Source organism: Ipomoea nil, unplaced genomic scaffold (assembly GCF_001879475.1).
Source record: "Ipomoea nil cultivar Tokyo-kokei standard unplaced genomic scaffold, Asagao_1.1 scaffold0688, whole genome shotgun sequence".
In the NCBI taxonomy this organism is placed as follows: Eukaryota; Viridiplantae; Streptophyta; class Magnoliopsida; order Solanales; family Convolvulaceae; genus Ipomoea; species Ipomoea nil.
Genome location: NW_017617116.1, coordinates 2,042,483 through 2,069,748, shown reverse-complemented (window position 1 = coordinate 2,069,748; position 27,266 = coordinate 2,042,483). Strand labels below are relative to the sequence as shown.

Sequence of the window (27,266 nt, the reverse complement as noted above, 5' to 3'; positions counted from 1 at the left end):
GTAGCATTAATTCGCCTTCTTCCCGCCTCGTTGTCTTGAAGCTGGAGTGTTGCTTCTATGCATTTTAGATCAAAGCTAAGAGAAGTAGAAGAGTTTAATGAATGATACATAACACCAAATTTCATCATCACAAAGCATTTAAATTAAAATTCATCAAACAAAGATATATGGATAGAAAAGATGAAGTAAAGTATGTATATGTGAAGATATATTTTCTGCGGATTAAGTAATAATTAATTCTTATTTTATACATACCTAGAAAAAGATGGAATTCATTTCTTAATTTTCCACCCAAAAGATTTTTAAAATCAAACAAAAATAAAGGAATTAACCATATTTTATTGCAAACACAGTCCATGGAAGCAAGAGAAATTAATAATAATATTATTATTATATGATTTCTCTTCATATATCTATCTATATATATATAAACCACACCACAACAAACCTCAGAATTGTTTTCTTTAGCACAAACATGAAACCTAAACATAAACAAGATCAAATACTTGTGAAATCAATTGAGTACCTCCGATCTTCTCTTTCTCCTTTGCCCTAATTTTTTGATCTGATCATCTTAAAACTGTGGCCTGGGATTCCCCCAAACATATGCATCGCCACTCAAATGTGCTCCATTATTTGGTGTTAGATTGTAAAGAGGCGACATTGATGAAGGGATTATTGGCATCTGTGCCGCCGGGGGAGGCGGCGAGCCGCCGCCGAGAATTTGCGCCGCCGTTCTTCCGCCGCCGTGATCATCTTCTTCCTCCGGTACTGGCAATCTTTCGTAAGTTGCGTTAGTGAAGCTGGCAGCTATGACCATAACTGGCCCCACAGCCACCAAGGGTCCCACCACGCTTCCGCCCAACACCTGTCCCTGGGCGCCGGCGAGGTAGACGGTGAGCCCGTTGGCCGCCTGGGGAGCCGGACCGGGCAAGAATGCTCCGGTCAAGGACAAAAGCTCGAACCGGCCCTGAAGCACCAAAGCTCGAACCGGCTGTCTTAGGGTTACATTGGCGACGGAGCCGTTAGCGCTCAGCACGCAAACACCTCTCTGGTGTCGCCTTGCAAACTGAGCTATGCTCTCCGCCACGTCGCCGCCGGCGGCCACCTCCATGACGTGGCTCCGGATGGCGTTGGGGCTGTCGCGGGCCACCAACACCGGCGGTTTCGGCTTGTTCTTGGACCCCGCCGGCCGCCCTCTCGGCCGCTTCGTCGTCCCAACTTCAACTGCTCCCTCTTTAGCCTCATCTCCATCTTCATTAATATCTCCATTATTACTGCTTTTTCCATTGCTTTCCAATTCGCTAACTGAAACAACCTGTTTGGTAAGTGCAGGTGAGCAACTCGCCGGCAGGTCGATCCCCGGCAAGCCCACCGTCCCGGCCCACCACCGATTAGCCAGACTTGCAATAATTAATTAATACCCTAAATCAAGAAAAGCTTAATTATATGTGTGTGTGTATATATAAAATATAAAGAGTAATTAAATCTTGGGAAGGGAGAAGCTCCTTTAATTTTTTGTGGGGAATTAGATGCAGCTAGCTAGAAGTATTTCATGGAATCAAGTAAAGGGAGAAAGAAGATAACTGCAGAAAAGTGCAACAATTTTTCTTTTGTTTTTTTTTTTCCTTAAGAATTAGATGATTGAGTAAATTGATGAAAAGATATATAGATGAGAGATGCAAGATACTATATATGAAATTGTTTCAAAAAGAAATATACATCCAAAAAAAAAATGCATATACAGGAACTTCGACTTTATGTCTTATCCTATGTATATCATTACTTATATTTGATAAAATTGTATAACACACTTCTCAAAAGTATAATGCGGAGTAGTTGATCAGATTGTTAATTTGGTAACCATAAGGTTACAAATTCTTCAATTCTCCTTTGTCGACTGAGACCACGATACAGGATTTGTCGTTTACCCAGTGCACATCCTTGGAACAGATCGAGAAGATAACTTTATCAAACACAATATATGCATAATATCAATATGTACTTATAACATGTACTATATATCATGCCCCTTAAACTTTCAATACGGATGGGGGAAAAATGTGTGTAACAAGAAGATACTGAAAGTTTGGTTATTGTGATTAGATGTGATGAAGAAAGCAAGGTTAATTGGATGTATATGTATTGTATTGTTATGATAGAGAGATAAAAGGTAGCTAATTAAGGAAAATTAAAGATTAGGGTTTGATAGATGTTGGTGGGGCCTTGTGGGCATGTGGACATCGCTGTCTTGGCTCCGACACATTGAGCGGATGGGGAAGTCTTTGGGTCAAGAAGCGTTTTGGTGGAAGGGTTAGAAATTAACTACCCCGGTTAGAGTAGGTTAAGAGTATAACCTAATACATGGTGACATGGTGTCATGGTGTATATATACTAGGGATGGCAATTTCAATCCGACCCGTGGATATCCACCCGAATCCATTCCGCATGGATCGGGTTTTTTTGGGTGATGGTGGGTGGTGGGTCGGGGGTGGGTCTTAAAAAAGAAAACTCGCGGTGGGTCGGGTTGGATTCGGGTTCTATGTACAAGACCCGCCTAGAACCCCACCCGACCCACCATGCGTGTGTGTGTATATATATAATAGTAAAATAAGTACTAATATGTAGTTATTTATAATAGTTTATATAACTTCGTGTATCTTTTTATTATTTTTTATATCAAAACTACTAAATTTATTTTTAAAAATTAACAATTTAGTTATTATATTTAAATATTTCCATTATTTATGTTTTAATATCACTAATGGATTTTATTTTTTTTATTATGTGTAAATAATTTAAATATTATTTTTTGAAAAACATAATAAGATGATAAGTGGTGGGTATTCGTAGTGGGCACCCGCACCCGGTGGGGGTGGGGTGGGTTCTGAAAAAGTCCACCCGATGTGGGTTGGAGGTGGGGGTGGGTGGAGAAAATATAAGGTGGGTCGGGTGATGGATGTAGCCCTCCCCGACCCACACCCGACCCATTGCCATCCCTAATATATACTATATCTACACTATAGGGCACATCTTTATGTGGACCATAACAAAAATACATTAATAACATACTAAAAGTACGTACATTATTTGTGTATTGAATGTACATTATACAAAATATTGTAATTTTAGTATTCAAATAATGTATTTTTCTTGAATACAATGTACATTTTTAATATACTAAAAGTACTTTTTTTTTTAAAACTATTAAAAGTATATTATTTGTGTGCTGAATGTAAATTATTTCAGACTATTCACGTCCAAATGAACACAGATTAATTACAAGACTATACCAAAGTCGGCCTCGACTCGATGTGAAAGACTACGGGATCGAGATAGCCGAGGGAAAGTTGAAGCGTACTAACTGAGGTAGCCAAAGACGGCCTAGATCTCGCATTCCACAGAGTTGCTGAGGACAATCCTCAGTCATGGCTCTTTTTTTTCTCTCATCGGATAGATGAGGTCTGACACCCACACCTTTAGGGCATGATAGTTCATTCTGTTTTTCATTAAGTTTGGCCTTGTGTTGGCCTCAACCATTTTTTGTTAAAACTTGGTTGAGGTCAGATTTCAACCTTCTTTTTGTGTGTGTGTGTAAACTTTCACTCCCTTTCTACTTGGCCAATTACAAGGATTGAGTAATAAACAATATAATAATGAAGAAAATGATTTATTTATTTTGGATCACGAATTGAAGTTAATATGGGCACATAGGATGATTAATAATTACACGATCATATTATGAAGTTATATCCTCCTTAATAGCAAATTGGCTTCTTATTTCTCACCATGGAGGTATCTATACTAGGTTGAACCTTGGAGATGAGTTGGCAACTGGCCAAACTTCTTTGATAACATGGACTCTTGACTCTTTCTAGTTTCTACCCTTTTATTTTTGCAAGCTTTGAGGTAGCAACCAACCTCTCATTGCTCTCTACTCCATCGGTTAGGTTTAATTATTTGTCGATTTAGGTTGTCATTGGGGTTCATGTTACAACATCCATTGGAGTTACAAAAATAAAATTGTAAAGTTGTGCTTTCACTACGATCTATAACTTTTGGCATAGCAGTAAGAGTTCTATCTAAGACTGTATCCGTTCCTTCGGTCAAACAAGCAAGTCCAAAAGCCTTATATCTTTATAGGAAGTCCGCTGCTTCTTGTTTTCTTGTTTCAGTGTCCGATTAGAGGAAACGTTTAATCATAATAAATGATATTAGAATCAGATTACAAGTTGAACTGTTACGAGACCTTTGAGAAAAGAAGCGCTAGGAGTGGTGTGGGTGAAAGTCGTCAACTGTCAACTAAATCTGCGATAATGAGTTCAGGTTCACACCACTCCTTTGTCTAAAAAATAATAATAATAATAACTGCATCAACGTAAATAGGAATATGTAATATAATATAGATTTCTAGTGGTCGGAATAATCTAGTTGATGGGGTCGTTAATTGATAAATAAAATATATTCCTAGCACTGTACATATAATTGATCAATTAAGACCACAAGCATATGTTGAAATTAATAATAAAAATAATCCAGAAATTGCTACAACCATCTAGTTGTCTTTTCACAGGGTAATAATTGTCCATAAATTTTTCTCATGTTCATCGAAAAAGTTGACAAAATTGTTCACAGATGATCAAGGTCCATGTGCTAATCTTTAAAATATAGATTTTAATCAAACTTTTATCATCTTAATATAAAGGAAAAATATATATTTAATCCCTGAGTTATACACATATTAACGATTCAGTCTTTTAATTGTTGACTCCTCAGTAATTAATAAAGTGGCATGTTTGGTCTTAAAGTTAAGTTTTCGTCTCAACTTTGACAAAAAATCTCATATTATTAGAGGGATAAAATAAGAAATTCACATCTTATTCTCCTTAAATTAAAATTATTTTTGCAACATTATTTTTCACTTCCCAACCTCCTATTTTATAGTTCTTCCACTCTAAAGCATTTCAACAAATCATAAGACCAACTCAATGAATACAATAATAATTGAGAGGCTGATTCAAAATTTGGATATACTCAATGACCAAAGATGCAATTATCCATGATATAAATTCATGTCAAATTTGTCCTCCTTAACTTTATTCTCTTTTCTTTTCCTTTCCTATTTAAAAAATAATAATTATTAGTTTTCAAATTTTATAGATGAAAACAAATAAGGTCACTCACTAACAATATATATCAACAATCTAGGGGGGGGGGGGGGGGGGGGGGGTTCAATAGTAAAAGAAATTTGTTGGCACAAGAATCCAATAACTATACACTTTACAAGTTTAAATTCAAAATATGATCCAACTAACTAATTCAAATCCTCTTTTGGAAATACCTTCAAATGTTCACTCTCCTAATGGCAAATTGTTGAAGTGGGAAAGAAAAGAACCATACATGTGTCATTAAGTTTGAATTTCAATTCTCATGCAAATCAAAAGAAAGATCATTCCTGTAGTTTGTGTGATTAAAATTATCCCTACCCAACAAATAACTGTCAATACCATTTTCACGAGTAATAACAACGAGCGTTCAACAGTTATCAACACTGATTATCACACTGCAACAAATGCCATCTTCGGCATAGCAGACAGAATTCCCTTTGGTTGAACACAGAAATTTTGCAAGAAAATAATATCTCAAACTTCCTCTGCTGGTTGAAATTGTCAACCCCGAGACCAATACTATGCTTCTATTATCTTCATAGGCCAAATATCAACTCTGGTATAGCAGGATAGTCAGTTCCACTTTCAACCGTGCATAAAATACATGAGCAACCTACAAGCAAAAGAAATAACTAGCACTTATCTTTACCACTTGAGCAAATGAAATTCAAGTATACCTTGGTTCTTCACTGTATATGATAACTCATTATCCTGGACACAAATATTAGAAAATTTGAAGAATCTACATTGGAATTGAGCAACACTGGTGCAGCATCAACTTTCAAGTTCTTAGAATTATAGATACACTTGCTTGCAGTCCTTTAGCTGTAAATTCTCAGTCCAATTGAAGCATCCCAGTTAAACTAGTAGAAGAAATCAATTCATGCATTTCTATTGTCCCCTAAGTTTGATTACTATAGAAATTTGCAGAAAACTAATATGCTTCTTTGGTTCCAAATCACCTAGTTAATGGATTAGCAATCCCTCAACTATTTTTTCCGGATATGTTTGGATAAACAATTCCACCAGCTACTTCTGTATTGCTATTTTTTGTCTACTATTTTCTAGTATCAAAACAAGGGAGTGACGGGGTTCATTAGTACAATCCCCCCAATCCACGAACCAATCAAGACATCTTATAGTGGACACTGAAATAATAGAAATCTCTTAAACACAATGGATTTTAATTCCATGTTTTCAGTAATTCCACTGAGGGCCAATTTTGAGTAATACACAAGTTGTAGATCAAAATATAGATGCTTACCTAAAAATATAGTATATCAAAAAGAAGGAAAGCACAAACCATCCAGCAAGCTTGCATGTTCTCCGATTTGATTTCTTCTCAAACACCTAAAAAAGTAAATTGATTATCAAAGTCCAATTTGGCAACCACAATTTACACAAACATATATAATGGATAAGTACACAAAGTAGTACATATCTAATGAAACAAAAAACAATAAGCTATTCTAGTTTCCATACCATCTTGAAGCGATCCATGGTCCTTGACAGGACTCCTCTTGATGAATCCATCTCATTCCCCTAATTTATATTGATAGGTAAAGTCGATCAACAATAAGATATATTTTTCAATACAAAGCCCACACTATTCTGCTGCCATCATACCATTTTGTCTAGCATTCGATTATGACTTTCCACCTCCTCATGTATGTCTCCTGTTAGCTGTAAATAAATATGCAAGGACAAACTGCATTCAGAACTGTCATTAAATACATAGCATGGTGAATTTAAAGCACATATAATTAACCCTTAAGATGATAAATAAAAAAGTCACAAGAAAGGATATGAATATTACTAATGAAGCACTCTGAACAGCATACAACTTTGTTTGTACAGAACTTCCATAATATGCATATGAACTTTATAAGGATAAAATAAAATACTAGAAAAGTGTATCAACTTTATTCATGAAGCTCTCTGAATGTCATGCATATTCGTAGTAATCTGTATATAGAAATTGCATGACGATGAAAATACTTGTTGTATCAATAGTTCATGGCTAAAAGCTCAGAGTTATGGTATAAAAAAATAAAAAATAAAATTAAAATTAAAAAATCACCAATTAGATAATGTGTTGTGATAGTAGGAGCCAAAACCACCTCATGCACCATTAGTCAGTGCTCCTAGTTACATATTCTTCTATCAGCCCTTGGAATAGCTTTTACAATATGACAACATGAGACAAGCATACAAAATTAAGAGATTATTCTGGCTCAATGCTTGGAGTTTTACACTTCACTGTAGTACCTCACCCTGGAGTATCAACTTAGCAACTCCAGGAGGACATTGCCACTAGGACACCAGTAACAACTATACGCCTCTTAACATATTTGCATTTCAGTCATTGTTAAGTACAAGGGCACAGTCAGAGCTATTTTCTTTCACTGTAATTATCTAAATTCAGAAAGAAACTATATCTTTAAGCCATCTGTCTGAAAAACTAGGACATCAAATCTAAGGGTCTATGTAGCATTTTGATCCTGATCCAGTAATTTGTCTAACTTCATAAGGATGAAATAAAATGCCTAAAAGTAGATGGCACAAGACCTTGAAAAATAAAAAATGGCATTGTTCACCCAACATGAACATCAAGGTAATTGAAACATTAATCAGTTAGAATATAGGAAGTATTTCCCCACCAAAGAAATTCACACCCATCCTTACCTCAAGGATATAACTTCAAACCCATCTACTACAGATGTTGCAAAAAGTTAAGTAATGAACACATTAAATAATGTTTAAAAAATTACAATATAGTAAGTGAAATTTTGCCTATCTAAAGTTTCAAACTAATGCTATATGCCTTTTAAGTTTTGATTTTTGGATTTATAAAGCTATACACAGCAACTGCAACTGTAAAATAGAGTGAGCCTTAAAAAGAATGCAAGCACCCAAGTAAGAAATTCTGCTTGCATGTGTGGATCAGTGGGTGGGGGGGGCGGTGATGGTTTGAAAAGAACCCTCACAACAGAAACTCACCTTCTTTAAAAAGGTGACTCTATCTTGTAAGTTGTCCACAGCTTTGTCATTATCATGTTCATCCATGTCACGGGAGTAAGAATGTGAAGCCCTGATGCCACCTTCCTCAATACTATCATAGTTATCAAAGAGAGCTGATCTAGTGGCTCGATGATCCCTGCACATAAATAAGTCCAGTGTGTAAAAATTTAAGAAGTGCTAGACATTAGTAAAATTACTACATTGAAAATAGGCCCAATCATCATGATGATGAATTCAATAAAGAGATCTTCACACATCAAGATGCATGGAAGTACATGACAGAAATTACAACGTATATGCTTATAACACTTCCATAACTCAGCAATGCAAGAAGATGAAGAAATAGCTTAAGGTAATAATGTTTGAACTCAGACAATCTTACCTCAAGAACGTGTGTATTTGCATTTAAAGATATGAGAAAATAATGCAACAGCCAACAGATTGAGATCATAAAAGGTTCTATGCTTCAAATAATTTAAATCAATAGCCATTAACATAATAATGAAGGCAATTTCAGTTAATTGTTCTGTTTTCCTCCTTAGAACTTTAAGGGCCCCTTTTTTGGCTCCATTTGCAGTTAATGCTCAAACTATTCTGATGAGTATGGACTACCATCTAAATATCTAATAATCAACCAAAACATAGTTCAGAACTTCCTGGCCTAGTGAACCAATCTATTGAAACAGAAGAAAAAGCATTGGATCTTATTATACAAAACAGAGAAAATTTTCATTAATGATAATTTATAATTTCAAAATTTTCAGACACCATGAAATGACACAACACTAAACCATGCAAAGAGATGTTAACCAATGAAGGTAGAAGCTCAGTTCAAGTAAGAAGTACTATGTTCTGAAATGCATAGTTTACACTTCATATTTTGCTCCACCTCATCATCTAAGCAGATCATTCAAGAGTGGATAAGCTTTCCATTTCACTTATGTTTTGAGCTTTCATATAACCAAATTTGAGCAATACCTTTTCAGCTTTTCTAAGTAACTTCCATTCAAACATGGTTTTCTGAAGAAAAAGATCAGTCACAACTGCAAGCTCATTGCCTAATGACAGAACAGTAGATATCAAGACATTTCCAGTCAATTCCAGAAGTCATAAAAACCATTCCACTGGAAAATTTCACAAACTTGTTTCTTCGAAGAGAAGAATTCCCTAACTTCCGTCAACTACATCTTCCATTTACCATTTCCGGCTTTGCGGTTAATCCTTTAACACCATTTTCTTTATACTTATGCCAAACTAATCTATAGTGTCACCGACATTGACTCAATAATTCATCATTTCGCATAATTCAGGCTCAAAATACACTTAGTAAATCACAAATACGCATCAAAATACATACAGTGAGAGAAACGTAGAATTAAATACATCGAAACTTAAAATGCAAGCACGTTACCCTAAAATCAAGAATGTAGAGACAAACCTTCGATAGCTCATCGAATTGTTTCAACGGTGTCCAGAGGAATATCAATGCAGAACAAAGAGCGAAGATTATACAAAAAAGCAAGAAGAAATTGAGGACAATATGACAATTAAAACAAGAAAAAGCGAATTAAGAAGCAACTGAAATGACAGATTTAGGATCGAATTTTAAGTTATCAAAAATAGTATTAAATTCCGGATATTTTGTGTTTTTAATCCCCATGTATTTCTTATTACTTGTTTTAGTCTCTCATGTTTTAAATAATTTGCAACTTTACTTCTCAAAGCAACAAAACTATTAAATTATATTAGGATTTTATTTTTTTTGAAAACAATAAAACTGAGATAGATTACTGCATGAAAGAAAAAATAAAGTCAGACGAGACAGATCAGAGTACAACAAATTATCCTGAAAATACATCTTAGAAGCTAGAGAGTGTGCTATCATATTTTTTTTTTTTTTTTGAAGATCGAGTGTGCTATCATATTAGAATTTTATTTAATACATAAATATTTAATATTTTTTTTTCTTTATAGCCTTTTCAATTTTAATAATTCATCTTGCAAAATATAGAATTGACAACCTTCTTCTCTAAATTTTTCCTCTTTAATTGTGATATATTATCTCTATTCTCCTCCCCGAGTAAACAAACCTATTAAAATTAAGTATACTAGTTTACAAATGAAATGTCAAAATTTAAAAAGGTTATAAAGAAAAAATATATATAAGAAATTATTAAGTAAAAATTTAATAGAGTTTAATAATGTTGTTGCTTCATGAACTAAATATTTGAAAAATAAAGAGTTAAAAATTAAAATAATTGAGAGGCTAAAAATAGTTCCCTTAAATTTAAATTATAAATAGACAATAGTTTGTGAATAAATTTGCATCAATTCTATGATTACTAATGGTACTCGGGTTGGACTTTCATTTAGAAGGTTGTGAGTTTGAGCCTCAGTGGAAGTGTTATTGGTTCTCTCAACTTCAAAGGTCCCCGACAGAGCATTTGCTTACTGCGCACAAGGAGTCCTTCCGCTCTTGATCCCAGATCTGTTTTCAAACTTTATCCATGTGATCAACTGAGCTACTGAGACTAAAAATGAGGATTTCAATTTTCACGTTCAACCGGTACACATCAACACATGCACCGTTGTTCCCAAGTTGACCATTTGTCGGTGCAAAATGCTTTAAGGAATTCACACAAGATCAGATGATTTATGATCCCTTTGGTGATTATATTTAGACAAAGCTCACTTTCACAAAATGCTTAAATCTCAACACAATTACAGGACACCATTTTTAACAAAATCTCCATTGAAGCAGAAAAGAACATAGCAAAAACTAAGTATCATGAGAAATCCACATGATTAAAAGATTTACTGAATTACAGAAGAGAAATTAACAAGTAATTCTTTTATAATTAATAACCACATAAAAGGAAAATGTACTAATTCATACATGAAAGTATATATAATCCACACTGCCTTCATGAAGTGCAAGTGTGGAACTATATACTCCAGAACTCCAAGCTTTTCATGGCATTGTGTTTCAACTATCATCTAATTTATCATACAGATTCCAATGTTCACAGCATATCCAACCCCGGGATTGTTATCCCCGACTCCAATCACCACTCCACGTAGTCCTCGAGATCAAAACTGCTCGCGCAATCCAACAAAGCGTTTTGCTGGTGCTCGTACCAGCATATATAGTTCAGTCCCACGAGCAACTCACAGATAGCTGCCTCGGTCATTTTGCAATCACAAAAGAACAGCGTTTGGAGCAGAAGAACGTTAGCCCTCGTGACAACCTGCTGCTGCTGCTCGAAATTACGCTCGCTTTGCCACCTAATCATGTTGTGTGCCAACGGGGAAAGCCACTCGAGGGTTCCTTCGAGCCTTTCTTTCCAACCATGAGCAAGAGGGGCATCGTATATTGCTAAACCGTTCATATAAGACTTCAAGTTAGTCTTCAACGCCTTTCTTATGCTCGTGGGTAACATTAGGTATAGATCGTTCCTAGCTTCCTCACCAACGAGATGCGGGTAACAAAGCAGCTTCTCTATGACGATTATGATATTCGCGTAATGCAATGATAGAGCTGAGCCTCCAACGGTTGATGGAGGAGCATAGAACAATACCCGAGTTTTGGGACCAAATCTTGCATTGTTGTTACTCATACTACCCCGGAAAGGAATGCCACTTAGGGATCTAGTAAAGAAACGGGACGAATTTGGTGTTTGTCTCCTCGTTCCACTTGTAACACTGCAACATCTAGAAACCTGGCTGGTTCTATCGTCAGTGCCAGTATCATTATCATTATCATTATCATCATCATCATCATCATCATCGTCCCGCCTTGTAGCAGAACTCAAACTTAAACATTCCATAAATAACCTCCCGGGTCCAATCCCACACGCGAAATTGAAATCCTCTGCACTGAACAACCCACCTTCACTTCTTTGCAACCCGCTTTGAGCCAAGTAGCTCGTGCTCCTCCTCCTCTCTAACGTTCTCCCGATAACCCCTGAATGATTACTGGGATTCTTCTTGCTCAAACCCAATCTTTTCAAATCTATCTGACTATGTTTCTCCTCAAAATCATGAGCCCCGGAGTTTGAGACACTCAGAGAATCCCTCCTAACGATTCTAACCCCGAAAACAGTATTGATCCGGGCATAAACTGTACATACAGTCCTAGCCAGCATTTCAACAACCTTATCATAATTCTGATTCCACAATGAAGCATCTTTCAAATGCCTCACATCTTGTTTCTGCCAAACCAGTTTATGCTCATAAGCTTTCCTAGTCTCCTCATGTTGATTCTGCTGGAACTTCCTCAAACACAACTCCAATTCATTCAGAACCTCCATTTCTCTATACAAGCTTGCAGTGGACCCCACATACCTCTCCATTTTCTTCACCATCCCCTCCATATCCTTCACCAGAAACCCAAATTCCCTAACATCAATTAGGCCAGAAGTGATATCCCCATACACATGCTCAAACCCCTGCAATGCAGGGATTGTGCATTTCTTCCCCAACCTAGAAACCACACTAGCAACCCTGTCCAAATCATCTAGTTTCTCTACAAAAGCCAGTTCTAATAGCCTGGTTTCATCACCAGAGACAAGAGTTCTTATCCCCACACACTTCAAGATCTCATTGTTGAGCTTGCTTATCTCAGGGTCACTCAAGGATTTGTGCAAATGAACAACCTTAGACATTACGTTAGCCACTTCAAAAGAAAGTATCCCTATCACTTGCTTTTCTTGCTTCTTAGAATTCTCGAGTAGCAAAGCATGCTTAACGTTATTACTCACCTGATTCCTCATCCTCAACAGCCAAGGCTCCGCCACCATTTCCCACTTTGCTTCCCCAAAGCTTCACCTTCAAAGCCCGGAGCTTTTTTTTTTTTTTTGAGATCTGGCTACTTGGCTAGCTACTTTCCAAGAAAGTTAGCATTTTGGGGTGGGGAAGCTGAGTTGAGAGAAAGGTATTTGAAGGATTCTTGAAGAAGGAACCCATTGATTCTGTACTGAAGAAAGTGGGGAGAGTTTATAGACAGAAAAGTGAAATGCGCATGGGTTTGGAAGTGGGGAGAGTGCTCAAGACTGCAATTTTTTTCAGGGAGGCGTGGGGAGAAGACAGTGGAGATGTAATTGATTGTTTCAAGTTTCAACTGAGCTAAAGAAGAATGGTAATGGAGGGAAACAGAATGGAAGAAATTGAGTGGAAGAACAAGAATTTGGGGCTTTTTATATGTGATTTTGTTTGTATAATGATTCTTCTGAAAAGGGCAATGGCAGTTTGAAATGGGGCCTTGGAAAAAGGTCTCCACATTTCTATCAAGTTATCAACTTTATTACAGACAAATGCTGTAGATTTTCTTAAGAAAAAAAAAAAAAAAAAAAAGAGTTTTTATTTTATTTTTGTCACATTCAATCATATATTCCTAGTCAAATCGCAACTGTTAGGATCAAACGCTTATCACTCAGATTAAAAGATATAATAAGGTTAATAATATGTTTCATTAGCGATTATAGTGTGCAAGTTCAACCCAAAAGAATAGCTCAAGTGAGCTCTTTTTATGGGGGAGAATTTCAAAATAATAACTCGAGTTTGATTCCCACAAGTGACAATTTCTTTTGAGCCAGCTTATGTGCCTCTCGGAGCGAATTAGGTGGACCTGGACCGCTAAACGGATAGAAAAAGACTCAGAACACAGTGTAATTTACACCAAAAAATAAAATAGTGTGCAAGTTCAAATCTTATGGAAAAAAATAATGTGAATCTTCTAAAAGTGTTCAAATTTGTATTGCATGATGCCATGATAAATATGAAAGATAAATAAGACAAAAAATATATATTATTATACATTTGAATTCAATTTGCCAAGAAGTAATATTTTTTGAAACTTATTTAAATTTGACGAGTATCCACAAGTCAAAAATGTTGACCTTAGGTTGAATTTGACAAGCAACAAAAAGTTGTGTACTCTCTTCCAGTTTTGATTTGCTTCTTTAGTTAAAAACTTTGACTTCTGGGCATTGCAATTGCCATCATCACTGTCAGAATTTTTACCACTACCTCAGAAGTGGGAAAGCAGTAAAAAATAGAAGGGGGAGTGAAAATTCAAAAAACCCAACAAGAAAACAAATAGTTAAGCCAGGCTCTGTTCAGACTCCAACCATGCATTTATGAAGGCATGTTCATCTTTAAAGAGGGGAGAATTCATTAGTCCTCATTATGTTCTCCACTTACCGAACTTTTAATAGCACACCAAATTGTAATGTGCCATTGAGATTTGAGAGTTAATATTTGTATATTTTTTTTTTGAGGAAGTTAATATTTGTAGTTATTAAATGCATAAGCCCACAAAATTAAGGTGACCAATTAAAATCTTTTTTTTTAATTGAGTCGAGTTAAATTTAAATAGTAAAAAATTAAAATTTGATTAAAACAAAACAATCAAAATTTAAACTTGACTTAACTTCAACTCGAGTTATTCGGGTTTGGTTTGAGTACACTCAATATTTTTTCTTTCTAATTTTACACAAATAATGTAAAAAAATTATTTTAAAACTGAAAAATTGATAAAAATGGAATTTCTAGTATATCTAAATTAACGCGAAATAAATTCACCCGAACTAAACATATTCGAAATGAATTTGGTTCGGATATCGAGTGTCAAAAATATCATCCAAAATTTTCATATACCCAAAGTAAAATTCAAGTATCACTCAAATTGAACCGACACACAATCCTAGTTAATCGAATTACTCAAACCTTAGCTCAGCTCAACAATGATCAAATCGGATACAATTATTCGTTGAATCAAGTTTGAGTGCTTATAAGTAATTCATTTACATCCTTAGAATTATGAAGGAAAATGTTGATGTTAGATCAAACAATTGTTAGAAGGAGGTATTTAAAAGTTAGGGGTTCAGTGTTACCATTCTAAACGGAAAGTTACAAGTTTGAGTCTCATCCCTATCAAAAATTTTGACATAATTATGTTGAGTAGATACCGCGGTTAAATTAGGTTGTAGTACAAAAGAAAAAAGAAAAAAAAAAAAAAAAAAAGGCATTCAAGTTTCATTTTGAAAAAATCAGTTGGAAATATATTTATATATTTATGGAAATTTTATAATTGTATCGCTAAAATCATCCAAAAAGAAACGAAAAAGAAAAAAAAAAAAAATTGGGCTGTTTAGCTAAGGTACCTAACCCCACAAGGTAGTGAGTGTAGGTGAGGAGACTTATGTTGATATATCTTTGTTGTAGTGTGTGCCACAAACATAATGACTAAATCCACCTTGTTCACTTGGAAGTGCCAAATTTCATGATAATTCAAACATATTCTAGTACACATATAATGAAAAGAGTAAATTTTAAATTCTTTCATGATAATTCAAACATATTGTAGTACACATACACATAATAGTTTCAAATTTAATTTCTCTTCAATGCTAATTTCGTATTATTTTTGTAAAATTAAATAATTAAATAATTAAAATATAATTAAATTACTATCTCGTGAACAATATGGTAGAATCGTTTGTCGAGCATCAATTTGAAAATCATTGAATTAGATATACATTTAACGGTGACAATGATAGAAAACTAAATTAGGTAAGACCTATTTGAATATTAAAGTATTTAATTGAATAATGTTGAAAGTCAAAGACCTATTTAAGAATTATTATAACATAATCAGAATAATTTACATTTCATCTCTCAAAATTTTAAAAGTCAAGACGAAATTTGTAACAAATTTTAAAAGTCAAGACGAAATTGGTAACAAATAACTAAATTTAAAACAAACATTAAAAGGACAAAGAATTAATGCCTGCACTGGGGTTTGAATCTATGACATTCCATTTGAAAGAGTCACAACTATGCTGCTTGATCACAAATAATTTTATTTGTTGGGTTGACAATGCATAAATTAATTATAACCAAATATATTCCCTTGTGCGCAGTCTAGCCTCTATGGTTCATGTTCAGTTGAGTCACCATGATTTACATCCTCCCAAATGCTCTGTCGGGCCGGGATGTGGGGGGCCCTTAGGGTTGGGGTTCAGCCTTTAGGAATAATTATAACCAAATATATTAGTATTATACATCAACTACCCCAACCTAAGAAACCAATCCATTTTTGGTATTAGCATATATCTATGCATCCATGTATATATGTAACTCTAAATGCGAATGATGTACTCGCTCCAATTAACCAGCTCACACTTGGCATTTTGGAGAGGGTAGAGAAGAGTAGACCCCAATTCAACCACCAAGATAATAGAGTAGCTATGGAGGGAATAATGGGTTTATTTTATTTTTTTGTAATAATTTTTATTGATATTAGTTAGATATATAACTACATGGTTATTTGTTTGAACACAACTACATGATTATAGTTAATTATGTATTTGTAATTTTTTCTGAAATCAAAACTACTACCACTAACTCATCGGCTAAAGGTCTTGTGGTCGAGCGGCATAGCTTTGGCCGCTCATCTGAGAGGTCTCAAGTTCGCCCTCCAATGTGAGGACATTGACTCTTTGTACTTCATTCTTAGACAAAAGCGAAGTGGTGCATTTGGTCCTAACCGTTAAAACTAACGGAATAATTTAAAAAATATTTAAAATTTTAGGGGTAAACTAGAAAATTCACATTTTATTCACTTTCTTATATTGAAACCACTTTTGCAACATTATTTTAAACTTCCTAGCATTCTATTTCAAGATTCTTCAATTCCAAAAGTAATTCAATAATCTTCGTATGACTTGTTAGTAACCTGAGTCTCGTATAAGGAACCTGTGACTTAGTACAAACAAGAGAACACTTGGTCATTGTCTTCAAGCATGTAAAACACACCATCTTAAAAGTTTATGATTTCCCTTACTAAACATAATGGTAATCAAACCATAACTTTTGAAATACAAGAAGATAACAAATTTCTCAAGTTATTTTTATGACAAATTCATCAAGGGAGTAACTTGAGATTATTAATACGTAAAATTCTTTAGTAAGCTCTGTAGTAACTTAATCAAGAATCGTATATCCTAACAATATATGAAAATTATATTATATATATCCATCACCTCATCTGTCTTCTTAAAAATCAGAGTAATGAATAAGGAACCTAAGATTCAGTTATGAAAATTCTAAAAACTTTTGTTACTTCTAAAAACGATTATTGACTAAACTACTGCATATGAAAATTTTTTACATACTAAAAATCTCAAGTTATTCCGTTAGTGATCGAATTTCTCATAAAAGCAAATTGAGAAATTTGACATCATTTTGTATTTCAAAAGTTCTGGTTTGATTACCTTTGTTGCTTTGTAAAGAAAATTGAAAATTGATAGGATAGTGTGTTTCACACGTATGAAGACAATGATCAAGCGTTTCTTTGTTGTGCTAAGTTAAGTTTGTTATACGAGAGCCAGATTCCTAACAAGTCATACTAAAGTTATTGAAATGTTTTTAAAATTGAACAATCTTGAAATAAGAGGCTAAGAAGTGAAAAATAATGTTGTGAAAGTGGTTTTGATATAAGAAGTGGAATAAAATGTGAATTTCCTACTTTACCCCTCAAATTTTAAATATTTTTAAATTTTTCTGTTAGTTTTAACGGTCGGAGACCAAATGCCCCACTTTGTTCATAACTAAGGGACTAAAATAGATAAGATCATAACTCAGGGACGGAGTTAGAACTTGAGTATAACTCAGAGACGGAGTCATAACATAAGTATAACTCAAGGACCAAAGATGTCATTTTTCCATAATAATAATAATCAGGGGTAATTTAGTCATTTTCGTATTTTTCTCTTTCTAAGGTAGCACTGAATTAGTATTCCCATAGGAGAACGTATGAATTGGAATTCCTCAAATAGAGAGAATTGTAATTCGATGTAATTATAATTTGCTTCAACCAAACACAATAATTTAGAATACCAAGAAATTATGTTGTAAAGAATGAAATTACAACTATATCTAACCAAACACCGTGTAAACAATTATCCCTCCGTATGCATGCAAGTTTTTGTTTGGAAATTGGAATCGCCTGTGCTTGCTTTCGATGGTGCTCTGATCTACTGGACTACTGCCCCCACAAAGTCTCTTCAAAAAAACTTTTTAACAAATAATGTCATGGAGCAATAGGGAGAAAGTTTTGTTGTTGTTTAGGTTTTCAGCCTTACTTTTTGACTAGTCATTGTACACATATATTTGACTATATTTCTGGATTAAAGCACCAAAAGGTCCAAAAGTGATCAATTTGGCAACCAAATCAACAATACTTATTTTTTGAAACCTATCAACAATACTTATTTTTTGAAACCAATCAACAATACTTATGGTACTACTATATGAGAGTTAATACCCAAAATCGTCCTCGACTATAGTGATTTTTCTCAATTTCGTCCTAAACGACTTTGGTGACCTAATATCGTCCCAGACTTTTGTGTTTCGCTCAATTTAGTCCTCCATTTGTTATTCCGTCAAATTGGTGTTAAATTAAGGGACAATTCAGTAATGTCAATATTGATCTCTCTTTACTTTCAACTTATGAAGTGCGAAATTCCTCTTTCTTGTACGAATTACACCCAGAATTACTCCCGGACCTGCAAATCAAATTTTATATTCGCAGTTTTAGAAGTAATTCTGGGAGTAATTCGTAAAAAAAAGGGATTTCGCAGTTCACATGTCTATGAGTAAAGAGATGCCAATATTAAAATTACTGAATTGTCTATTTATTTAACACCAAATGGACAGAATAACAAATGAGGGACTAAATTGAGTAAAAACACAAAAGTCTAGGACTAAATTGAGCGAAACACAAAAGTTTGGAACGATATTAGGTCACCAAAGTCGTTTAAGACGAAATTGAGAAAAACCACTATAGTCGAGGACGATTTTGGATATTAACTCACTATATGACTTAGATAACTTAAATAATTCTGATTAAGAAATTATAAAAAATTAAATTTAAAGCTACTTGCATTTTGAAAGTACATGAAAATGTACTCAGTAGTAAATAATTAAATTTCAAAATTCCATGCGGATATACATATTTTCGAATTTACATTACATGATCCGCTATCAATAAGAGCAATAGAGCATAGATATATAGAGAATCAAATCCCCAGCGTTAAATATTTGTTTGAATTTACAAAAACTCCAGGGGATAATGGAACTACGCAAAATACAATGGGAAAAGCAAGCATGATTCTCTCTCTCTAGAACTAATACCCAATCAAAAAATCATCGGAAAAGCATCTTGAGCTCTTCGATTCTGGCCGACCGGACTTCATCGTCGGTGAGAGCTCCGGCGATCATCTTCTGTTTTCTAGCTTGAACCTGCTGCATCCTTTCTTCCACCGTCTCCTTAACGATGAATCTTCTAACACAAACTGTACGTTTCTGACCAATCCGATGAATTCTCATGATTGCCTGCTCTTCAACCGCAGGATTCCACCATGGATCCTGCATAGCATATATACATACATACGTTTAACGAATCAGGAGTTGAGAGTCATTGTGAGAAGAAAAGCAGGAAATCAAGAAATCTAAAAGCATATACCATAAGAAACACATTGGAGGCTGCTGTGAGATTCAAGCCCACACCCCCAGCTTTCAGAGACATAAGCAAAACCTGCAAGAAAATTTTTAGTCTTTCATTCTTTCTGGCATATTCATGTGATTATAGTTTTTGAGTGCTTACCATTTTCTCAGTAGTCTCACTGAACTCATTCAAAACCTTTTCTCTTTGTTTCTGTTGAGTCTTTCCATCAAATCTTAAAAACCCAATGCCACTTTTTTTGAGAGGGATCTCCAGGAGATCCAGGAACAAAGTCCACTGGCTAAAAACAATGCTTTTTTCACCAGACTTTGAATTGCGTATTCGTTGCAAGCAATCCATCAGTTTTGTCACCTTCGAAGACTCCTTCCAGTCCTTGTTAACATCAATTCTGAACTTAGTTGCTTTAGGACTAGTGATCAGCTCGTTTCTATTTAACACCCGACGACAGATTGGACACATTCCAGAAGACGGATTTCGCCAGCTTGATAACAGACATTCTCTGCACATTGTGTGTGCACAAGGTGTGAACACAGGGTCATCTGGAGACTCTAGGCATATGGGACACTCTGTGTTTTCGCTGTCCTTACGAATTTCCTCAACAACCTCTTCAATGTATGCTCGTGTAGGCGCGTTCTGAGAATCAGAATCAGGGTTGAATTCAAGAAACTTCTGGGCAAGCTTGTCAAGGTTTGCATATTTGTCTACATCGCCCCGGCTGCAAATTTAGGGGAAATAAACTGTTTTAGAGATCATTTCATCATAGAGACATGCACAGTAAAGTTCTAATGACATTTCACCTCATCACAAGAAAAGGATGGTTGCAACACTGTCTCAGTCTGAGTAGCAACTCAAGAATGTTTGCAAAGTTGTGAAGAACTTTGCCTTGTGCTACAAATTCATCAAACTGGACCTGGTTCATCAACAAGAAACTGTAAGAACCCTTGAAAATGTTGTTAATTCTAACAAAAAAATCAGAGCTTTCTTGGAGGGTATTTAAAGAGCATGAGAAAATGGGAAACCAAACAAACTTGCTGGGGCTGCAAATCTTACTTTAGATTTCTGGTAGAGGGCATCATAGAAATCGCGCTCTGCTTCCGACTGTTCACACTCAATGACTTGGATGTCAGTTGGTGGCAGGACAAGAATTGGCCTAATTCAAAGGAACAAGACATCAATATGCTGCCAGATAAGGCTTTGCCTCTCAAGTAAACTTTGAGTATTAAAGAAAATGAGAAAAAAGACAATGAATTACCTCCCTTCCTTGTCCTTTGTTTCCTTTGTTCTCCTAAGCATTAATGGCCTCAGAATTGCCTTGATCAATTTCAAGGCTCTCAGATCACCATTCTCATAAGGTCTCTGTATTAACTTATTCCACCTAAAAGATAGCAAACATTTAAGTAATCTAGTTCAGTTAAACTTATTAGCATGTATATATACAGTTAGTAACATATAAGGCATACCATGCCCAATTGCACCATGGCTCAACATGCAAGAAACACATAAGGCTGTAAAGATCTTGCACATTATTCTGCAGCAATTAGTGAGGACATCATTAACATAAACCAGATTTCTAGAACAATCTAAAAAGTATTACATTTCTCGGTCTTATGAAAGCCTCATTTTTTTTAGGAAATGTGAAAAATGGGGCACTTAGATGAGGAAACATACCTGAAGTGGAGTCCCAGTGAGACACCACCTGCAATGTGCAGACAATGTGAATGCAGCCTTAGCACTCATAGTTCTCCAGTTCTTTATGGTGTGTGCTTCATCCAGTACGACTCGATGCCAATCAACTTTATGGAATATGCTACTCTCCGCATCCTAAATCACAGTTAAAAACTGGTTAATGGGCATAGAACCAAATAAACCGAATAAATAAACTTTCAAGCTCATGGGAAAAACATTGATACTGATCTGAAAAAGATTGGATCACTTACAGCCTTATATGAAGCAGTTAGAAGACCATAGGTTGTCAAGACCACATCTGGTTCTGCTATCGCTCTGGGGTCATTACTTCTTTCCCCACCATAATGAACAAAAACCGAAATGCTCTCTGGCTTTGAATGGGCTTCAAGTTCATTCTGTTATGAGAATTATAATCAATATCAGTCACATTTTCATATTGACATTAAGCAAGAAAGGGGCTACAGACTAATAAACTCACCTTCCATTGACCAAGTAATGCCATAGGACATACAATGAGAGTGCCACCTTTAATCCTTCTGTTCCTAGAATGCTCAAGTTCTTGATTATCAGGGATACCCTTGCCTGGCCTCGCAAGTATTAGAGCAATTGTCATTACAGTTTTCCCCAGGCCCATAGCATCTGCTAAGATCTGCAGAAACCACATTTTGATGAGAAATTAATACATGCAACAACAACAAAAACCAGGACATCAAGATATTAATTTGGAGTTAAAGAAAAAAAAAACAAAAAAACAAAAAAAAGAGGTAACAAAATAAAACTCACTCCCCCTCTTGCTGTTTCCAATGCAGAAGGAAATTCTGCAGTTGCTTCACCCGAGAAAATGTTCACATAAATTGCAGGACCCCTCCTGTTGAGAAAGATTGGTCAGCAAATTCCCAAATTAATAGAGCACTTGGGCAAATATTTTACAAATTTAGGTGACACTCTTAATATTCAGTACAAGGTAGTTTTTTTTACTGTTTTGACATCTTATTTTATATCCCAAGAAAAGTGCATACTCATCACAAATTCGATATGCTGCCCAACATGGATGCAAAACTTTGGCTGTTTGCTCAGCTTCAGTTCCCTTCTCCAATTCTGACATCCAGTAAAGAGCCTGCTTCTGGTAGGGCCTTAGGCTACACACAAGTGTTTCAGGTGGCTCTACCTCCTACAAAATGCATATAAATCAAGAAAGGTCAGCAGAAAGGCAAAATAACATTAAAAAAAAAAACCAAAATCATGTATGTGCATTATACCTTGAGATCATACATCTCTGCAGCACCAACAAGTTTGTTTAAAGTTGATTCTGATAAAACCTCTTCAGTTTTGTTCTGCTCAATGCAACCCTTTATCCGTTTTGCCACAGCTTCTACTGAAGCACCCTATATCAATATTCAAAACCTCAGTTGACCTTACATTGATAAATTACAAGTATAAATGTAGAAAACCACAAAAAGAGCAAAATTCATAATACTTCTAAGTCCAGTGGGCGTTTGCGAGAATCAAAATCATCTGGTTTAAACTCAGCCTGTAGACAGTAACACAGATAACATTAGTTACAACTCCAAGACTTTGAAGAAAAAAAAAAGAGTAACTTTTATTAGACTAACATGATTTGTGGTATGGTATACCTTCTGAAAAGGATTGATTTTCAGTAACTTGAACAGAGTTAGAAGTGGATATATTGTGGCTTCAATTTCTGAAGGGGAATCTATCCTCCAAGATGACTTATCGCCATTCGTAAACACTGAGCTATGAATGTAGAAACTGCAACCCAAGAACCATCTTAACAAGAATCCATAGGCTCATTCTAGACAGAACAAAATCAGAACCAGACAAAGTTACCTGACATATAACATGATTTCTTGCATCAGATGAAGATTCGCAGGTGCCGCCACACATCTACCTAAAACCTTTACCTTTTTGGAATTCACAAGTGGAATAAGGCAGTTCCCCCATTCCATTGGAAGGCGGCCAATCTACAGAACCAATTACAATTAAATCTCCAAACCAAAAACAATAACAAATGCCACAATCTCAATTCTGAAACAAAGATTACAATAAAGATTACCTCTCCAAATCGTTTGGTGGAGAACCTGACAATAGATGAAGCAACTTTTGAATACCTACTTGAACCAGCCTTAGGAAAAGCAAAGTGAACAATCTCATTGTTCTCAATCGTCCTCCCTTTCGTAGTCGAAAGCCCATTCACAACATTCCTCCCAACCAACATCCAATCAGCCTCTTCAGGGAAATCCCCATCCTCAATCACAACAGTACTAAGAGTCATATCCACTTTCTTCTCAGTCTTCCCACCTGGACGCCCAGACATGAATCTCTCCACATATTCCCCCGACACGGGCCTTGCAGACAATGGCTGTACAGAGAGCACCTCTCCTTTCTCTTCTTTCACAACTGCCATGTTCACAACACTTGAAATTGGCTCAGCTTTCACGCTATGTTTGATATCAGGTTCAGATATCACTATAGCCTTACTATCATCTCCAACATCAGGCTCCGTCTTAACTTTCGAAATCTTCAACTCGCCGCCTTCCTGTTTCATCTTCTCTGCCTCCTCTTCAGAGAGCCACTTGTAGTAATGGTTCATCCAGATAGGCTCATTCTTATCGCCCTTCTCTGGATAGTCCGATCCTTTCGACTCTTCGCCTATTTCCTGTTTCACCGGGCCGGAAATCCGGGCCCCGGTGGAAGTAACCGTCTTTTTGACGTCCGGAGGCAAAGGGTTGTCGAGAATGTGGTTTATGGCGGCGGCGGCGCTGTTGTTGCAGCAAGAGAGGGCTTTCTGAATGTCGGGTTCCGAAACCCGGGAACCCACGACTGATCGGATCAAATTGATTTCCTTCTCGCTTTCTGGTTCATGATGAGTCGCCGTTTCCGTTTCCATATCGGTTTCCATGGCCGCACAATTGGAAAAGAAAAGAAACCCTTCAAAGAAAGAGAGGAACTTTTGAAGGAATAAACAACAAGAAAACAAAAACCCCAAAGACTACCAGAAATCTTTAGTGAGAAAGTGTATATATGTATACAGAGAGAAAATGAGGGAAGAAGGGGTAAATGGGGGGATTTCTAAACTAATTTGGCGCGAAATGAGTTTTGGCGTGGTTAAAGTTTCGCGGCTTTTTACATTGAACGACGTCGTTGTTTGTGCACTTGTGACCTAGGGAGCTGTTGCGATAGCATTTTTACTGTGTACCGCGCCATTCTTTTGCCTCCAAAACCCACGAATGGTGAAATTTTAATTATGATCCATAATTTTCGTGGGAATTTATGCTCTTACCCAAATCATATTTTTCTTGTGTTTAATTAGGTTCTAAAATTTGATAATTTTACCGAATTAAATCTTCAATTATTAGAATAAATTATTAAATCAAGAAAAAAAATATTATAGTTGATGATTAAATTGGATAAAATCACTATAATCGATGACTACAATTAATATTAATATAGTGAAAATACCAAGTTATCTTAACAGATGACTTAATTAGATAAAATCATCAAAGTCCATTAATAGATATACAAATAAAGGTTCAAAATACTAGTGTGCAAAAGTTCAAAAAAAAAGTAAATGTTCTAGAAGTACTATATGATGTAACTATACAACCAGCTTAGTTGGCGTGAGTGGCCGTGCATTATTGTCCCGTAAGAGAGGTCGAGAGTTTGGACCTCATTTTGTATGAACAAATCAATATGGCTAGCATTGGCCTGCTCATGACACCTTGCGGTTTAATCAAAAAAAGATATAATTATTGTAAAATTTTACGATATCATTTTTGTATACTTTTTACATTATTGAGTTTAAAATAAAACTATTTTTATTTTACCCATCATATTTTGTCCTATACGGCCATACATATAATGATGTATCTCTCAATTTAATTACGATGTGATTTTTGATATATCAATTGATTATTATTATATAACTAGTTTTTTCAACGCGCTTTGCGCGAAAGCTTGTGCCTAATCTTTAAATTTGGTTAGTAAATCATTTTGAAATAGATAAAATGAATTTGTAAAGTTTTTTTTTTCCTTAGTTAACGAAGTTCATAAATATTCCCGTACAGTTTATTTTGTTGATGTATTTGAAGTTTTCACAAAAAATACAAATTCATGATGAATATATACAACTGTAATTTTAAGTAAGGGTACTCAACATTATATTACATCTATTTTTTCATTGTGTTATTTAGTTAACATGTATCTTCCATTATTTCCAATCTCACATAAAAGTATGTTGCTTACTGGACTTATAAGATTTCAAAATGAAAGTGGCAAATGTTGTAACTATTAGAGTGTAATTTATAGGCTTTGTTATTTGTTGAATTGATACATCTAAAAATAAGTAATAGTAGTTGTTTTGATTGAGAATACCATTTTTGTTACATGTAAAATGATGTATTTTATGAAGAAACCACATTGGTGTAAAGGTAATCGGGTATCACTGTACTTGGGAAATTCGAATATATCCAACCAACGACCAAAGGGTTGTTGGCGTGTTTGATTGCAAAGCAAAGAATCAGAAATAAACAGACAAAAATGGCTTGGATTTGAAATCTTGTATTCCTCTAACACAGTGCAGTGGTGTCCTTTCCAGTACCACTTTCAGTGAAGGAAATGATGTTTTCTCTTTACTACTACTACATGAAGAAGAACACGTACATTTATATTTGTCAATAAAATGAAATGTGTGGATCTATTTTAGCACATTCATTATCAACATCCAGGGAGGATCTATCAAATCGTTGACGCAACAAAAACACGCAGATTAGCAACAGAACTTAGAGTTGAGCCGGAGTGACAACGGTGAGGGCTAATCGGGCGGTCTTGATCTTCTCTCTGAGGAAGAAAGAGGGATGTTTCTTGAACACGTGGAGGAAGGGTTGAGCCATTTTGGTGGGTGGCGGAACAGACATGGTTTCTGTAGATCAGAGAGGGTTAGCGGGCACCTAGGATAATAATTAACGGCAGTTAAGTCTATTTAACACTAACAGAATATGTTTGGGCATTTTTTACAATAAAAAATATAATGTACAACACTAATAACACAATGTATAAGAAAATCAGCAGTTAAAAAAGAGACAAAAATCAAGGATATAACCTTCATTGAAGCTTATTATGTTTTTAGATTTTATATATTTAATAAACTGCAGTATTAATTCTATTCAATATATACATAGAGCAATTTTGAAAGTAATTATAATTAAGATATTGCTTTAGAACTGGATTGATCAATAATTGTTTAATAGATCTTATAAAATGGGAAGTACTGAGTAGTTGCAATTAATGAGATCTACTATTAATTTAATTTATTAAAAAATACAACATTACCAAATTGAATATTTGAATATAACTATTAAATTATATTAAGGGTCATTTTGAAGATTTGAATCATGATTTTCAGAAATTATTTTATAAATTTTCAATTTGTAATTGTCAAAAGGAAAATATTTATTATGGTCAAAGCAAAAATGACCCATTGAGGCAAAAGAAAAAAAAAAAAAAACCAAATTAACAATTTAATCTACATGTGTTTTATAATAAAATTACTATATAATCTTTAATCTCTAACGTGCATTATTTATAAGTTTAAAATTTTGTTTTAATTTTTAGTAGTTGTCTATAAATTAGTAAAGAGTGTGTAATAACTAAATAAAGAATTAATTTTTGTAGGAAAACTTAATTAATAAAGTGTCTATAAAAACTACTCATCAAGAATGGAATACAAATTAGTAAATTACAGATAATTTTAGGGTGTGTTTTGTTCATAGGTTTTTGACAATTTTTTAAAAACTCAACTATAGATGTTGATTACACATTAAATTAAAAATTTTATTTCCTAATTA

General features: G+C 34.9%; 4 protein-coding genes across 9 annotated transcripts; all 4 read right to left on the bottom strand.

Annotated features, from left to right (window-relative positions):
• Positions 1-568: 568 nt before the first annotated feature.
• Positions 569-1,411, bottom strand: LOC109175406 (AT-hook motif nuclear-localized protein 19-like; the record flags this gene model as incomplete). The annotated part of the gene is made up of 1 exon (XM_019324670.1): positions 569-1,411. A coding segment is annotated over one exon (837 nt), but the record flags the coding sequence as incomplete, so codon positions are not given.
• Positions 1,412-5,376: 3,965 nt separating this feature from the next.
• LOC109176199 (bet1-like SNARE 1-2) lies at positions 5,377-9,766 on the bottom strand. 2 transcript variants are annotated; one of them, XM_019325652.1, is made up of 6 exons: positions 9,628-9,766; positions 8,169-8,325; positions 6,795-6,851; positions 6,651-6,710; positions 6,472-6,518; positions 5,377-5,781 (listed from the first exon to the last, which is right to left on the bottom strand). In XM_019325652.1, exons 1-6 carry the CDS (start codon positions 9,639-9,641, stop codon positions 5,754-5,756), a joined length of 363 nt encoding a protein of 120 aa, XP_019181197.1. In that variant the 5' UTR covers positions 9,642-9,766; the 3' UTR covers positions 5,377-5,753. The 2 variants fall into 2 exon arrangements, with proteins under 2 accessions (XP_019181197.1, XP_019181196.1); XM_019325651.1 differs by having other exon boundaries at positions 6,433-6,518; positions 9,628-9,764.
• Positions 9,767-11,020: 1,254 nt separating this feature from the next.
• On the bottom strand, positions 11,021-19,021 carry LOC109176198. Of its 3 annotated transcripts, XM_019325649.1 has the most exons (3): positions 19,016-19,021; positions 16,350-16,352; positions 11,021-13,010 (listed from the first exon to the last, which is right to left on the bottom strand). In XM_019325649.1, exon 3 carries the CDS (start codon positions 12,986-12,988, stop codon positions 11,255-11,257), a length of 1,734 nt encoding a protein of 577 aa, XP_019181194.1. In that variant the 5' UTR covers positions 12,989-13,010; positions 16,350-16,352; positions 19,016-19,021; the 3' UTR covers positions 11,021-11,254. The 3 variants fall into 3 exon arrangements, with proteins under 3 accessions (XP_019181194.1, XP_019181193.1, XP_019181195.1); XM_019325648.1 differs by lacking the exons at positions 16,350-16,352; positions 19,016-19,021 and having other exon boundaries at positions 11,021-11,205; positions 11,245-13,443; XM_019325650.1 differs by lacking the exons at positions 16,350-16,352; positions 19,016-19,021 and having other exon boundaries at positions 11,021-11,908; positions 11,963-13,443.
• A 144-nt stretch (positions 19,022-19,165) lies between these two features.
• Positions 19,166-24,360, bottom strand: LOC109176196 (putative SWI/SNF-related matrix-associated actin-dependent regulator of chromatin subfamily A member 3-like 3). 3 transcript variants are annotated; one of them, XM_019325645.1, is made up of 18 exons: positions 24,308-24,354; positions 23,477-24,277; positions 23,251-23,384; positions 23,037-23,172; positions 22,880-22,933; positions 22,662-22,787; positions 22,422-22,573; positions 22,186-22,270; positions 21,881-22,051; positions 21,654-21,797; positions 21,385-21,537; positions 21,177-21,244; positions 20,969-21,091; positions 20,767-20,866; positions 20,514-20,626; positions 19,858-20,431; positions 19,717-19,788; positions 19,166-19,619 (listed from the first exon to the last, which is right to left on the bottom strand). In XM_019325645.1, the coding sequence occupies exons 1-18, from the start codon at positions 24,320-24,322 to the stop codon at positions 19,398-19,400; spliced, it is 3,243 nt and encodes a 1,080-aa protein (XP_019181190.1). In that variant the 5' UTR covers positions 24,323-24,354; the 3' UTR covers positions 19,166-19,397. The 3 variants fall into 3 exon arrangements, with proteins under 3 accessions (XP_019181190.1, XP_019181191.1, XP_019181192.1); XM_019325646.1 differs by lacking the exons at positions 20,969-21,091; positions 21,177-21,244 and having other exon boundaries at positions 19,308-19,619; positions 21,413-21,537; positions 24,308-24,360; XM_019325647.1 differs by lacking the exons at positions 21,385-21,537; positions 21,654-21,797; positions 21,881-22,051; positions 22,186-22,270 and having other exon boundaries at positions 19,308-19,619; positions 22,397-22,573; positions 24,308-24,359.
• Between the last annotated feature and the right edge of the window lie 2,906 nt (positions 24,361-27,266).